Source organism: Falco cherrug, chromosome 2 (genome assembly GCF_023634085.1).
Source record: "Falco cherrug isolate bFalChe1 chromosome 2, bFalChe1.pri, whole genome shotgun sequence".
In the NCBI taxonomy this organism is placed as follows: Eukaryota; Metazoa; Chordata; class Aves; order Falconiformes; family Falconidae; genus Falco; species Falco cherrug.
Window position 1 is genome coordinate 73,118,704 of NC_073698.1, and position 14,578 is coordinate 73,133,281.

At 46.8% G+C, this 14,578-nt stretch overlaps 1 protein-coding gene across 1 annotated transcript; it reads left to right on the top strand.

Moving 5' to 3' along the window:
• The first annotated feature begins 3,654 nt into the window (after positions 1-3,654).
• Positions 3,655-14,140, top strand: LOC102046027 (regucalcin-like). The gene is made up of 7 exons (XM_005438556.3): positions 3,655-3,829; positions 7,137-7,305; positions 7,798-7,980; positions 9,413-9,628; positions 11,459-11,590; positions 12,264-12,418; positions 13,688-14,140. Exons 1-7 carry the CDS (start codon positions 3,734-3,736, stop codon positions 13,736-13,738), a joined length of 1,002 nt encoding a protein of 333 aa, XP_005438613.2. The 5' UTR covers positions 3,655-3,733; the 3' UTR covers positions 13,739-14,140.
• Positions 14,141-14,578: the final 438 nt, after the last annotated feature.

The window sequence follows — 14,578 nt, forward strand, 5'->3', positions numbered from 1 at the left end:
AGGGTGATGGCCAGCACAACACAAGGTACCGCTGATCCTTTTTTGTTGTTGCTGTGCTAGAAAGGTAACAGCAAGTGCTCATACAAGCATGAAGGGTCCGGTCAAAGATTAGTTGGTCACTGCTGGTCAAGAGGCACCCAGGAGACAGGGAGGATGAGGCTGCTGGAGCCCCTCATCCTCCATGTTGTGCATGGGCGGCCCTGGGCAAATGTCTGAGGCGCACAGGTCTTTGTGCTTGTAAACATGGCAGCAGGAGAAGGTAAAATAAGCATCTGCAGACATGGTAAATAAATGCCACCTCCTCCTCCTCCTGTAAGATCACCCGCTGGGCTTTGCTACACTGGTTTCACGGGCATCACATGAGCAGGAAGAGCCAACTCTGCCAGGAGAGTTGTATTTTTAACATCAACTGAAATGTCCTGGGAGCATGTCTCGCCGCAGCCTCCAGTGCAGAGCCTGTAGCTGCTTCCTGCGCCGCAGCCCGAGGAGCCCAAACAGGTGCTGCCAGCATATTTTGACGAGTCCCATGACAGAGCGCCGGATCCAGCAAACTGGAGCTGAGCAGTTGCTGGTTCCCTCAATTAGGAAGGCTTCCTGACTTTTGTTTAATCCCTTGCTTATTAATGGCGCTCACCTCTTTGATCACAGACTTGCACTGATTTCAATTAGGGTTGAGCAAGAGCCCAGTGACAGGAACGGCTGTATCAGGAGGAGCAGCTGCTGTGCCCTGAAGGGTTTCTTCACCCTCGTGACCAAAATCTATAGTCATAGGTGAAGCGTATTTATTCCCAACCAAGCTGGAGAAAACTCAGGTAATCCTTTGCTGGCAAAACAGCTCTGCTGAAATAAAAGCAGGCGGCACTGACTGCCCAGGAGCTCCAGTTCTTCCCATCTCAAGCATCAGGGAGGGACCGGGCCCTTCCTACAGAAGGGCAAAGCCACAGGAAGATAAACCTTGGCTTCACTTTTGGACAACGCTGTTGAGTGGGATATCACTGGGGTGAGTAGCTACACCTCTCCCTGCCTGAGGATTTTAATAACTGTGTCTTCATTAACTCTAACCATGCCTGTTGTCATCTCCAAAAGGGAGACTCTGTCTAGGTGAAGAATGACTTTGAGAGATTGGGACAATTAAATTACATGTGAAATTGGGTTTCTGGAGTACCGAAACCTGGGATGGACTCTCAAGGGGAATAAGCAACACAAGTGTAATTTGGGGGAGTTGTGGAAAAAAAGAGGGGAGCGATGGATTTACTAAATATTTGTAAGCCACGGAACAAATTCAGAGCTACTGTCTGAGCACATGCCTGTAGGTAACAGAAGACAAATACAACTATTTAAATATGACGTTAATATATGCAGTGTGCCAACGCCTTGACACACTCTCCCAACTACACTATGTTGATAAAAAATAGGCACTGCGAAAAGACGTAGAAGGAGTTGCATCAGAGGAGACTGAAGCAGTGGGAAAGGAGAGAGGAAGCCACCCCAGAAGGAGACACTGCAGTGAGGCACCAGCCAGAGGTACCGGCTGCCTTTGGCCAGCTTCACTATAAACTTCTGCTTTGCAACTCAGCAACATTAGAAATAAATGAAGTGCGCGGCAGGGGCAGGCTCTTTATTTTGTAGAAATAATTAAAACAATTGCTGGCTGGCTAGCAACAAACACATGCACCTGCTGCTCGGGGGTTGCACCACTCATCAACAGCATCCACAAAACCTTTGAGGTGTGTCTTGTCCTAAACTGGCTAACCTCTGGAAAGGTAGACGTGGGGGATGTTGAAATGGCATGCCAAGGGTGGGAGATGTGATACTTCTGCTGGTAGTCTAGAAGTCAGTGGGGTAGGAATAAGAGATGGTGCTAAATGTGGTGGGGGTGTCCCCAGAGCATTTTCAGCCTCCCAAGTAAATCAGAGAAACGTGCTCTGCTAGTATTTTTCCCGGCTGCTGTCCTGCCTAGTGCCATTGATGATCCAGCATACAAGCTGCTCGCCAGGAAAGCAGCGCATACATTTTTTTTAAGTTGCAGCGAGGCAGATGTGTTGTCCCTTTGCCTGACTTGGTTTTGGTTTGCCGCAGCCTGTGGTGGGGAAGTCAATCAAGTCACCAGAAGAAAAGAGCTGACTGAAAAGTGTGGTTTTCTCCACCGAAATTGCTTTAGAAAAAATGCTTTGGGAAGTATTTTGCAGAAAAAAAGATTACTTTTTTTTTTCTCTCCTGCACTTGAGAACCAGTCATTTTCTTTTTAAATGGAAGCAGTTAAAATGATTGCAAACCAGAATTTTCCTTTTGAATGTCTTGCAGCTGAAAATGCTGTGAAAAAAAAGTATATTATTCTACATGAACCTCCCTTCAAAGTTATCATTTAGTTTAAAAGAAGGAAAGCAGAGAGTAATGTGAAAAGATCTGTGAGAGCAAGCAGAGACAGAAGGTTTGTGCTGAAATGAGATGGAGCTGACAGCTTGGGCTGGGAGGCCAAGGAAGGCTGAGGAGAGTCCTCAGGGTGCCCACAAGCACTTTGCTTGTAATGCAGTGACCTTGGCAGGAGTTTGGCTTGGAAATATTGCCAGCTTTTTTGCTAGAAATGTTTGAATTAGTCTCTGGCTTAAGGCTGTAATTTTTTAATCTCTAAATGTGGATCAATGGTGACTATGATAGGATTAATACTAGGTCTGTCTCGGCTATTTGCTTAATTGGGAAAAATGTTCATCCTGTGAATCATTTGAACATCAAATTAAAATGTTCATTGAAGTTTTGCACAAGTAAAGAAATGCATTGCTCTTGCCTGTTGGATTGGGTCTGATTCCTCCCAGGTGGCTTCTGCCCCTGCTGAGTGTGGTGAGGGCAGTGCCTGCTAGCAGCCACCTGCCTCCTGCCTCTCCCTGCTTTGCTGCAGCATGCAGGACTGGGGGAGGCGCCCTGCCACTAAAATGCTGGTGGTCACTTTAGCTCACCACCTGGCTTGGACTGTCCCCATGGTAAGCCTGCCCTGCCCCCACCTTGCTGGACCAGCCACAGGGGGGACCCACCATCACCTGCCTCTGCTGAGCAGGGCTGGGTAGGAGAAGGCACTTGGTGTCTTCTTTTAACCACAGACGAAAGTCGCAAATACTGAAGAAGGAAAAAATAGAAGTCTTCAAAGCCAAAGAAGATATTGCTGTCCTGCAGCATCCGTGGCAATTGCCAAGGCTCTGTGGCCAAAGCCCTTCCTGGGGCGTGCTGCAGCTCTCTGCCAAGGCAGGATTCAGGCTTTGCATATTCGAGGTGAGGAGCCCTGTGAGGAGAGCAGGTGACTTCGGCACCCAAGCAGGCTGTGGCACAGCGGGGAAAAGGAGCCAAGCCTTAATGATGCTAGTATGCCTTAATCACAAGAATATTTTTTTCCTTATCATTCAAAGTGACTGGTACTACAAAACCCTCCCCTGCATCTTTTATTAACCTCCCCTTTTTATCACCTGAGATGTTCATCTGCCCCTAAATTTGGGAAGACTGGGCTAGCCCTCAGGGTGACAGAATGGTGCAATGTCTCAGTTTCCCTCTCCCACTCTCATGAAATGAGAAAAATACTGAGCAAGGGTTTTCCCCATCACATGTTCTGCTGCTGGCACCAGCTGGCACCACAAACCAGACCATTCAGAAGGGCTTTGGTCCATGCCTCATCATTCATGTGACTGCTGACTGAATACAAAATGTGAAAGGCTACCTGCTCGGTGCAGATAACATCAACTATTGCATGTTTTTAATTGTCGCTGAAAACAGCAGCCGGACTCATTGGACCAGCGCTGGAAAAGGGATACCAACCCAGGTCTTGCAATATTTTCCTCAGCAGGTGTGTTGATGTGATGAACTGCAAAGTTTTGCATAGGCGTCCTCCAGCTTGATATAAATATTCAGCTGTTTGACTGAGGCAAAAGGGTTCTTAAAATCCCTTGGTTTATGCAGACAGTTATTTCACTGTACGCACATTAAAAGCTTTAGCTGTCTGCCTGCTTATTCAAAGCTTCAGCTTAAAATTAAAAATGAAATTATGTGTGCTTGCAGGGGGGAGAGAGGGAGAGAAACAGCAAAGAAACCTTTTAAGGCCAGTCATTCGTTTGTATTTTACCTGTATCTTAGGGGTACTGAAATGACCAGGTTTTGTCCAGATCGTTTGAAAAGGGATGTAACTGAGGTTTAGAAAGGCTGTTTTTAAATAGCTACCAGAAAGAGATTTTTGGGTTTTAGAGCAGACTGGATGTTTTTACATTAGTTTTTGATTCCTAATAGGAAATTTTTCTTACAGTCTTCAAATTCTGATAGCTTGTTATTCTGATAACAGTTTAACTTGGAAAATGTTTCAGGGACACCCGTCAACCTCTTAGTCTCCATAAGGAGTTTAGGCACAAGTCCAGGAGGCTAGAACACCAACAAAATACTGCAGAGAGGATATAGGCAGGGTGAACGTGATGTTTTTGTCTGCAGGGATTTTATCTGGGGAGAATACATCAGGATTTTGTGCTTTCTGCTTGGAGTTGCTCTTTTTTCCCCTGCATGCTTATCTCTGATGGATCAGTGCTGCACCAAGCAGGGTGTGAAGTGCTGCACAAAAAGGTGCCAGGTGGCAGGAGGCCTGGGGAGTGATGAAGCCAAACGTGGTGTTTTGAACGAGGCTTTTTGCGGTCGTTTCCTCATTTTTCCCTCTGAGCCGCTGTATTCTGTGAAATGCTGCTGCTGCGTAGTTCCATGGAGTGCCGCAGGGAGGGTGCAGCAGGAGGTGGACCACCTGGCACAGAGGGAACTGGGGGCTGCATCGCTGCCAGTTTGTGGGGATGCTTTCGGAGGGCAGTGCTGCCTTTTAGGGTTGGACAAACCTTCCTGCTAAGAGCCTCCATTTTCAGCTGCTTGTAAAAGTTAGTGAAACCTCAGCCAGCAAGGCACAGATCTTTCCTTCTAGTTGCCCTCTTCAAAACAGGGCAATTTAAGACAAAATATTCAGCTGTTTGAATAAAACCCCACAGCTGGAGGGACACACGGGGCCTATTTCTTTGGTGGGGGGGAGAGATGCTGAGGCTGGATGTACACCTGGGGAAGGCAGACACGTGCTGAGGCTCTGTGGGATGGGGCAGGTCTCTGCAGTATCATGGAGGTGGGTGCGAGAGGGGTAAGCAGGCAGCTGGTGCAGGCAGGTTGGTTTCTCCCCTGCCTGTGCCTTGTGAAACAGCTGGTAATGGCGTGATTGCGTACTCTTTACGTGGTGTGCGGGATGGGTCTGTGAATCAGTATTTCACCATGGCTTACATGCCAGGCCCCAGTTTTGTTGCTGCAGAACCTGGAGAAGGGCGGTAAGTGAAATGGGAGTTGGTGGGAAGAGAAAGGTTTAGTAACGCTCATTTAGGTCAATGAAACAACTGATGAGAGAAATGCACGCCGACTGTTGCAGATCTGGAGAATTTCTGCCTCTGTGGGAGCTGTGTGGATGCTGGGCTGCTGCCGAACCACGTTTCCCCATGGGGGTGAGCAGGTCTGAGTTTCCCAGACCATGATACAATAAAGTCAGCATGCATCTCCAAGCCTCGGGTCCCAAATACAGCAGCCACATGACATAAGGCTTTAACCCAAGAGAAACTCACTCCTCCAGCTTAAGCATGGCTTAACAGGTTTTAGGAGGTTTTACTGGCACCTCGTTGCGTATCCTTATTTACACTTTAGATTGATGCTGTTTGCCTGAGGGGAGCAACTCACTGCCCGGCCTCTCCTGGCCATTTTTCTTGGAAGGGGGAAGGGTATACCTGATAAATGGGTTGTTTGGACCTTACCTTGGCAGGGTGACTCCTTATCATGCATGTCTGGGGCTGGGGAGCAGGGAAGATAGGGGTCTCCAGCCCTGTTGTTTCCACTCAGAGTGATGACTGGCTCTTCCCACATACTTAGAAGCATATTAGTGCTAATTAATTATCTGTAAACCTTATCACCAGCTCACCTACCAAGAAACAATGCCCGCTTGAAGACACTAATCTGTAGGAATAGTGTTATGTCAGGGACTGGCTGCTTCCCAAGAAATATCTCTGTGATCTGTGGAAAAAATGTGCTGAGGCTGGTGGGTGCCGCAGCGCAGCCGCAGCCGCAGCAGCAGCAGCAGCAGCAGCAGCAGCAGCAGCAGCAGCAGCAGTGTCTCCATTAGCGGTGACTGAGGCGTCGAGTAGGCCCCTTTCTCCTGCAGGAGCTGAATGGCGGAGGGTATTGCTCGCACCGCAGCTGGGGCAGGGCAGGCCCTGGGGCCCAGCTACCCATTTTGGAGGCCATCAACGGGCTCTGAACACAAGTGTTAGGGACTGGGCACCCTGTGCCGGGGTGGTGGCAGAGTGGCCAGTGTCCTCACAGGCACCCTGCTGCGGCAGGGATGGGGGTACGGGGCAGCCGGGGCACGGACACCCCTGGCAGGAGCAGGCACCTGGGCTGGGAGCTTCACAGACGGGTGGCTTCACCCCCGGAGTAGCAGCCGGGATAATCACACCCTGCAGCCTGGCACAGGGTGAAGTTCGGAGTTTGCAGCAGGGGTTGGAGCCGTGGCTGGGGCAGTGAGGGGGGCAGCGAAGATGAAACGCAGGAGCATGAAAGGCAGGAGCCATCTCCAGTGTTTGCATATGCACGCTGACTCTGTGCGGGAACAGGCACTCGGTCTTTGGTGGCCTCGGTGGCAAACTGCAGTCGGTATTGTGGGTGCATGCATGTCTTCCTGTGGAGCACATCAATGCATCTGTGTTAATAAGGCAGAGCCTCATTTTTCCACAAAAAGGCTTCTGGCTCATTGGTGCTGCTGCCTGCCAGTCCCTCCCCATGGTCTGGGGGGCCCTTGGGATCACCGATCCCCAGCCAACAGCTTGGTGCCAGCTCAGGGCCCTGTCCCAGCGCTCCCTTGCCTGGAGGCAAGTTCCTCATCAGCAGCTCTGGCTTAAAGCCTCTCACCTAGGAAAGGTTTGCTAAGGAGAAGCCTTGGCACTTCAAGCTGAGTTCCAGCCATGAAGCCTCTTAAATTACTCCATCATGTGGGATTTAGAGGGTTTTCCATTTACAAACCCTGCTTTTAAGCATCACAGGCATAAAAAATCCACACAAGAGCTTTTCTTTAAATCCGTTGTCAACTCTCTTCCCCTCAGACCATGTCCTCCTCCATCAAAATTGAATCTGTTGTGAAGGAGAAGAACAGGATGGGAGAGTGCCCCGTCTGGGAAGAACGGGAGAGCGCGCTCATCTACGTAGACATTAACTCACAGAAAGTTTGCCGCTGGAGCCCAGTCACCAATGAGGTGCAGAGTGTGTCTGTGGGTAAGGGTCCGTACTCACCACCTCATCCTGGGAGTCTTCTCTGCCTGCCCCTGCCCATCCCTCCCAGTAGGAATCCTGCGGCATGGTGGTCTCCCTTATGTTCCATGGGGCCACATGCCCTGTCCTTCATTGACGTGTTGCTAAGCACAGTGTGGCCTAAGCCAGCTGAGCAGAGGGGACCATGCTGAGGTGTGGAGGGCCATGTTGCCCTTGCTGAGCCCCAGTGGGAAGGCATGTTTCCTTTGGGACCTGCAGAGGAAAAGGTGCAGTCCTAATGGCTGTGTCTGCCCAGATGGTGGAAGGATCCGGGGACTGTAAAGCCAGCGAGATGTGCTAACGATCTCAGGGGAGAAGGATCTTAGCATCAGCTAAGCCTGTCCTGGGTCAGGGATGTCCCAATCAAACCCAGGTGACCTCGGTGAGGTGGGGAGGGGTAGGGCTGGCTGATGGCCCTGGAGCTGCCCACCATCTCCTGTTCCCTCTTGCCCTCAGATGCCCGTGTCGGCTCAGTGGCACTGCGACAGTGCGGGGGCTATGTCATCGCCCTGGGAACCAGGTTTGCCTTTCTGGACTGGGACACCCAGGTGGTCACCACCATCCTTGAGCTTGAGCAGGATAAGCCCAACAACAGGTTCAATGATGGGAAAGTGGATCCAAAGGGGAGGTTTTTTGCTGGTAAGTTTCTGGCAGAAATTTCCCCAAGAGCAAAGAGGAACTAATTACCGTGTGTTTTATATAGTGCATTTTATTCCATGTTCTCAATTCCTCTGTTGACTTCCCTGCAAAAACCACTGTCGTGAGCATGAGCTATCTTGTAAACCCTCTGCTCAGTTACTGCCCAATGGGGAGGACAAGAGATGCTGGCCGCATCCTCTGACTTATAATGAAGATAGAGGCTGTGGACAAGGGTCATCTGGCGGAAGGCTCCCCTTCTACTTGGAAGATGGTGTTTTTCAAACATCTCCCTCCACAGAAAGTGAAAAGCAGGTGAAGGTAGACATGTAGACAGGAAGGTTTTTGGAGGTATAGAGGAGGATACAGCTCCTAGAGTAGATGATGAGCTGCGGGTTGCACTGTTCAGGTACAGCCTCCCCTGATTAGCCCATGGGAAACAGGGATGTGGTGAGAGATCCTTGGCATCCTGAAGGCAAGAGGAACTTTTCCCGCTGGTTGCAACGCAGCCAGGGTGCCCCTGTGCTTTTTGTCATATAAATGATGAGCCAAGCATAGCAATCCAAGCTGGAAGTGGAGAGCGACTGATGGGAATGAAAATGGCTCTGTATTTGTTTTGCCAACCAGCCTTTTCTTACTATTTCAAATTTGCCAAAAGTCAGGAAATTCATTTGACTCATGATTATGCTTGAGGGATAACGTGTCACTGGAGTTAAGGGCAAGAATAAGAGAGAAAAACCTGCTTTGCACACCCATTCCCAGCTGTGCATGGAGGATCAATGCTTTTAACAGGGGTTTTGGCCAAGCATTGTAAAATAAGCTCCTGAGGGCTTCTGAAAGGGGAGACCAACAGAAGCAGTCTGTCATACTTAAAAGAAGGTGTAATGTCCTCCTTGAGTGCTTCCCATCCCATCACTGCAGAGCTCTCTCCAGAGGAGAGAGAATCAGGAAATACCTAACGGGGTTAACACTGAGGCATAAATTCCTTGAGAAAAAAATCTCACTTCTGTGGCATTCTCCACTTGCTTCTGAGATGAGTGTGCTTTACAGCACCTGTATTTTAAGGTAACAGCCCATTTAAATGATGAAAGTAGCCTATGAGGAGCAACAACAAAAAGAGCACATGATGCTTGCCTGCATCTTGGCTTTTGCTGTGAGCAGAACCTCGGCCCCTGGTGCATCGTGGTGCTCCTTTGGGTCTTTGGTGTCTATGACTCAAACAGCAATGCAGAAGCTCATCCTTTCATCAGTCAGCATCACCTCTGCGGGACACAGCTGCTCCTGTTCGGCTCCTTTTCCTCCTTCTCATCAATCTGATAAGACCGGGTTAGTCCCTTTCTCCCTAGGACCTCTTAGTAACACTTAGAGGAGGTTTTTAATCAAGCACGAGGAGCAAGCTTCTACTTTCTAACCAGTGCTCCCATTTCCATTTCAGGTACAATGGCTGAAGAGACGGCACCAGGGGTCCGAGCGAGCCGGCAAGGCGCTCTCTATACCCTTTTCCCTGACCATTCAGTAATAAAACAGTTAGACCAGGTGGACATCTCCAATGGTCTGGACTGGTCCCTGGACCACAGGACCTTCTTTCACATTGACAGCCTGGCATATGCTGTGCATGCCTTCAGCTATGATGTGCACACTGGAAAGATTGGTACACATGCTCTTCTAAATTTGGTGACAAGTTTGATGACTCTTACTCTTTCTGCAGTGAGACCTGGGCATGTAAGATGCAGTGATTTATTTGACAGATCTCATATCTTCTGGTTACAGCTTGTCAGCAGGCTGATTGTGATTTTTCTCAAATATAGTTACACACCAGGTGAACAAAGTTTTGACAATCCTTCATTTACTTTAATCTGGATAAATAATCATATTAGACCCGTTCAAGGAGTTGCAGGGAAGAAGTCATCTGTACTGCAGGGTGAAAATTAATTTATAGGATGCTATTTATTCTTGAGTGCCATCTACTGGAAAGCTTTGATTGTACTAGCTCCATAAATACAAATACAGAATATGCATGCATGTATATCACAGAAATATATTTAAAGAATGAAGTTATCCTTGTGACTAAGTTTTCCCAATTCTGAAATTAAAATTGCCTTCAGATGTTTGGCAAATTTCACTTAAATTCATTTTCTGGACAAACATCTTTTATTGTATCTGCAAAAAGGAAAATTCAGGTGCAAGCGAAATGGGTGCAAACCCATTTCAAAACTCTATGAAATATTTTGGAGCTATATCGATCTGTTATACTCCGTGGAAATTTAAATGGCTGAAGTGCCTTTGTACTCTAATGTCGCGACGGAGGGAAGACACAGTCACTCAATATGAGTGATCAGCAGACTTCGTTTATTGTCCCTTACAGTCACCTTTTATGCCTTGTTATAATTAGCTCATACATATTACAAAAGTTAAGCTCATTATTGGTTAGTTGCCTAAATACCAAGCCCGCCCCTAGTTTCTCTTCTGTAGTTATCTGTTCCCACCTGCAACATTCTTTTCCCACCAAAATCTTCCTGTTATTGTGTAACAAGAACAGCCAAGGATAGTGTATTTTTGCTTTACTTCAGATAAGCTGAGAGCGATGTGCATTTTTGTCCAGCCAGCTGGACTATGTCTATGTGACCCTTTTCAGCTAGCCAGTTATCCACACTCTAATTAGCGTGGACTTTGTAATCATGGGTGAATATCATACAGAATAATTATATTCACTCAGATTACAATTGCTAAGAAAATATATTTCTATAAATTTCAGGATATAAGGCTTCTAAAGAAGATTTAGTCCAACTTCCCCCCCCCCCCCCCCCCCAATACAAAAATGTAACTAGTTTGAACTTCCTAGCCTTGGCTATTTTTGGGTAGTGTAATGGCCAGAAAGCTCTGGGTCAGAGCAAGCAGACCTCTGCCCATGGGCACTGGTCCACGGACTGCGCACGTGTCCACCAAGCCATCTGCACTGCCGCCTAGACTGCCAGCAGTTGGTGTCCAGGCTTAATCAAAACTGGTAGCTTTCTTGGCCATTAAAGAGTAAAGTTCTTGATCTTTAGCTGGCAGAAGTTGCTTATTGCCAGCATTTAAACCCAAGTCATTATGTGTGTGATGCGTTGCTCATAAAAAGAAATCCAGGCTGTAATGATCAATGGAAGTGCAGGAAAAGTCACTGCTCTTGCAGCAGTTGTGGCATGACAAGCAGCTAGTGGGTTAACAGGAAGGACAGGTTCTTTTCCCTTGGTAAAATAACAGGAGCCCTAATTCAGTACAATCCCAAACTGCAATGGCTCTGCTGGGGGCTTGCTTCTGCCAGGCTCAGTTAGACTTTTAACACATCTGCAAAATGTGCACATGATATACATATTCCAGTGCATTTTTCTCACAGAAAGTGAATTTACCAGTTTGCAAGAGCATGGAATATGTTAGACTGGGATCTGATACAGAACTGGTACCAGCCCATGTAACACCAGCTCTGTAACTCTCCCTGCAGCCTGCCCAAAACTTTTGTACCGTCTAGAAAAGGAGGAGCAAATGCCCGACGGGATGTGCATAGATGCAGAAGGGAAGCTCTGGGTGGCCTGTATCGATGGTGGGAGAGTCATTCGCATAGACCCAGAGACAGGTAAGGCCTCCGCCAGCACCTGTGTATTGAGTGTCAGCTACATGCCATGAACGCAAGAGGAAAGGCACCCAGGAGGAATGCCTTGAAGGTGAGATGAGGTGGTGTCATTTATTGCCCAGTTCTGCCCCATGGGTTGTCGAGAGCATCACTGGCCCAGACCCTGATCACATGAAGAGTGAGCCCCGCGCTGCCTCTACACGGGTACCCTGGCTCCTGTGGGCTGCTGATGCACCACACCCTCTTCTTAATAATGCCACTAAAATCCCACAAAAAGCACTGCACATTTATTACAAGAAATACTACAAACTTGCAATTAAAGGAGAAAAAATTCTCAGTGTTGAAACATTTAACTGGGAAATGCTGTTAGGGAATGACAGCCATCCCAGGCCAGGTGTCTTTGCCTTTCCTGGCTTCTCATACTGTGTTGCTTCATTGTGAGAAAAGGAAGCGATGCCTCACAGATATTGGGGAGAGGCTGAAAACTAGTTAGACATGAGGCAGATGAAATAATTTGATTTCCCCACAAACTGTCATTTAGCATATGGCCCCTGTCTGTAGGGGAGATGCCTTCTGAGTAAATACCACATCTGTGCCATGTGCACTAGTACTGCATTCATATTTATATGTTTCCTAGAAAATGAACATTAGGAAACAATTGCACATTTTTTCCCAGGAAAAAGAATCCAAACCGTGAGGCTGCCTACTCCGAGGATCACCTCTTGCTGCTTTGGTGGAAAAGACTACTCAGAAATGTATGTGACTTCTGCATACGATGGACTGGATGAGGCCACCTTAGCCAAGGAACCTCACGCAGGAGAGATCTTCAAGGTGAGCACGTTTCCTTTCTTTCTGTATGTCAGACCTGCCAAGCCTCATGCTCTGAGAGTGAGGTGCCCTCACTCATCCCACTGGCCTGATGTGCTGGTCCAGATGCGTTCCGTGTCCACTGGCCAGGCACAGCTGCTTTTGCACAGCTGCTCGTGCATTTGGAAGGAAGATTTGAAGAAATTGCTGGTAATAGTGTTGACATGTTGGTTAGCTGAAGTTGATATCCAGTCAGGGGCTGAAGGCAGCCAGTGGATCTGGATCTGCCCTGTATAACATATTCTGTAATACACTGTCAGGACTTGAGTTTTGCTCCTATTTCTTCCTATATTTTCATCAGTTTTGGAAATTTCACTCCCTTAATTCTCAGTTTTTAATTGTGACAAGAAATCTAGATGTTTACAGCACAGGTTGCTCCTTTAAAAATTAAATTCTTAAATTCACCCAATTTGCACCCGAATCCCAAAACTTGTGGGATTTTTTTAGTTTGTTAAAAGTGGTTGCTACATTTTGAGAAACTAATAATCTACATTTTTGTCCAGGGCTCTTGAATCCAAAACTTGTTTATCTCTTCATTTTTCAGTCCATTAGCAAAAAGTACATCAGGAGAATAAAATGCAGTTCTTAATGAGCAATTGCCCTCATTCCCTGAAAGCTGACCACAGCAGGAAAGGGAAGGGTCGTAAATGAGTGGAAATGAAAAAAACCAAACAAACTCAAACAAAAACCAAACAAACCCAGACTGTAATCAGTTTGGCAATAGGATGAAGACATGTTCCAGCAGGGCTGGAGATCTAGTCTGGGATCTGGGACCTTATAGTTGAAAGCAGTGTTTGGGGGAGATTTCTCATGGCTGAGAATTGATAGATTTCTCAAGCAGCAGAGTTTAGGAGCTTTGTTTTTTTTATCTCTGTTCCTCAGTTCTCCAGTTCTAGAAGGGAATTTATATTTTCCAAACTCACATTTGTCTTGCATGGGCAAAGCACATTAAAAGTTACTATGAGTGATTTCATCAATGCAGAGATAGGGACAACATGTAAGGGCTACAAATAATGTGTAAATTATCAAAATTATTGAGTGGTGCTAATAAAGACCTTAGTCTTAAAGAGTTCTAAAGAACTCCATGTAATGACTCATTTTGGTCTCCTCTTGAAGCCGGAGACCTTCCATGTAGCGGTAGGTTGCTATGGTTTTTGTTGTACAACATTTGAGTGTTTTCATTGTACTCAATTGGAGATGTTTCCTTTTTTTATTTTTGTAATTTTTAAACAGATAACAGGCCTGGGTGTGAAAGGGATCCCACAGAATTTCTATGCTGCTTGAACATTGACACTAAATAACAAAGAAGAAATGCTTGCATCTTGTAGTAGCTCTGACAAGCAGAAGTCCAATGAACTACAGAATTTATCTGTGAGGATTTCTAAACTGAAAGCATGCTTGTTTGGAATTGAAGATATTCTTTCTTCCGTGGGCCTGTGGCTTGACGCAATAGGTTAGAGAGGTAAAGTTAATCTGTGTTACACCTTGATAGCTTTTGTGACTTTCCATAAACCTACATAAGCCTGAGCTTAGTTTTGTTGAACTTTCTGATGACCAGCTCTGGATTTTCAAGGTTGTGTGTTCCCAAAGAAGAACCTGACTCCTGGTTTGTCTTTTCATGTTACAGTGATTTACCAGCAATGACATGGCAGATTTTAATAAATATTGTAAGAGTGATGGCTTGAACTGGACTACTCCTCTGCTGTGGGACTCCCCCTGAGGTGTTTTCTTGGTGATCAGACCTATTTGTAGTATCCAGACTCTATTTTTTTTACATCCTTGCTAGCCTGTTTCCATTTGCCTTGTCATAAATTCTTCCATCTTGTCTTTAGAACATGGTTTATGCTGCTGAAAATAAATTATGCAATCACACCTAAAATATGCTTACGGTTTGTTTTTTTCCCTGCATTCAGATATTACCATGAAAATGCTGAGTGACCACACACAGTCCGAGTACAAACAGGCTGTGAGCTGCCAGGATGGCCTGATACCAAAAATGGATGCTCCCTAGAGTTGTCCTGTCCGGGGTCATATTTGCACCTATACACATGGACTTCCCTTTGCTTTACATATTTTCTTACTGCATGCATGGTTTCTTATTCCTCTTCTTATAAAGCTCTTCCT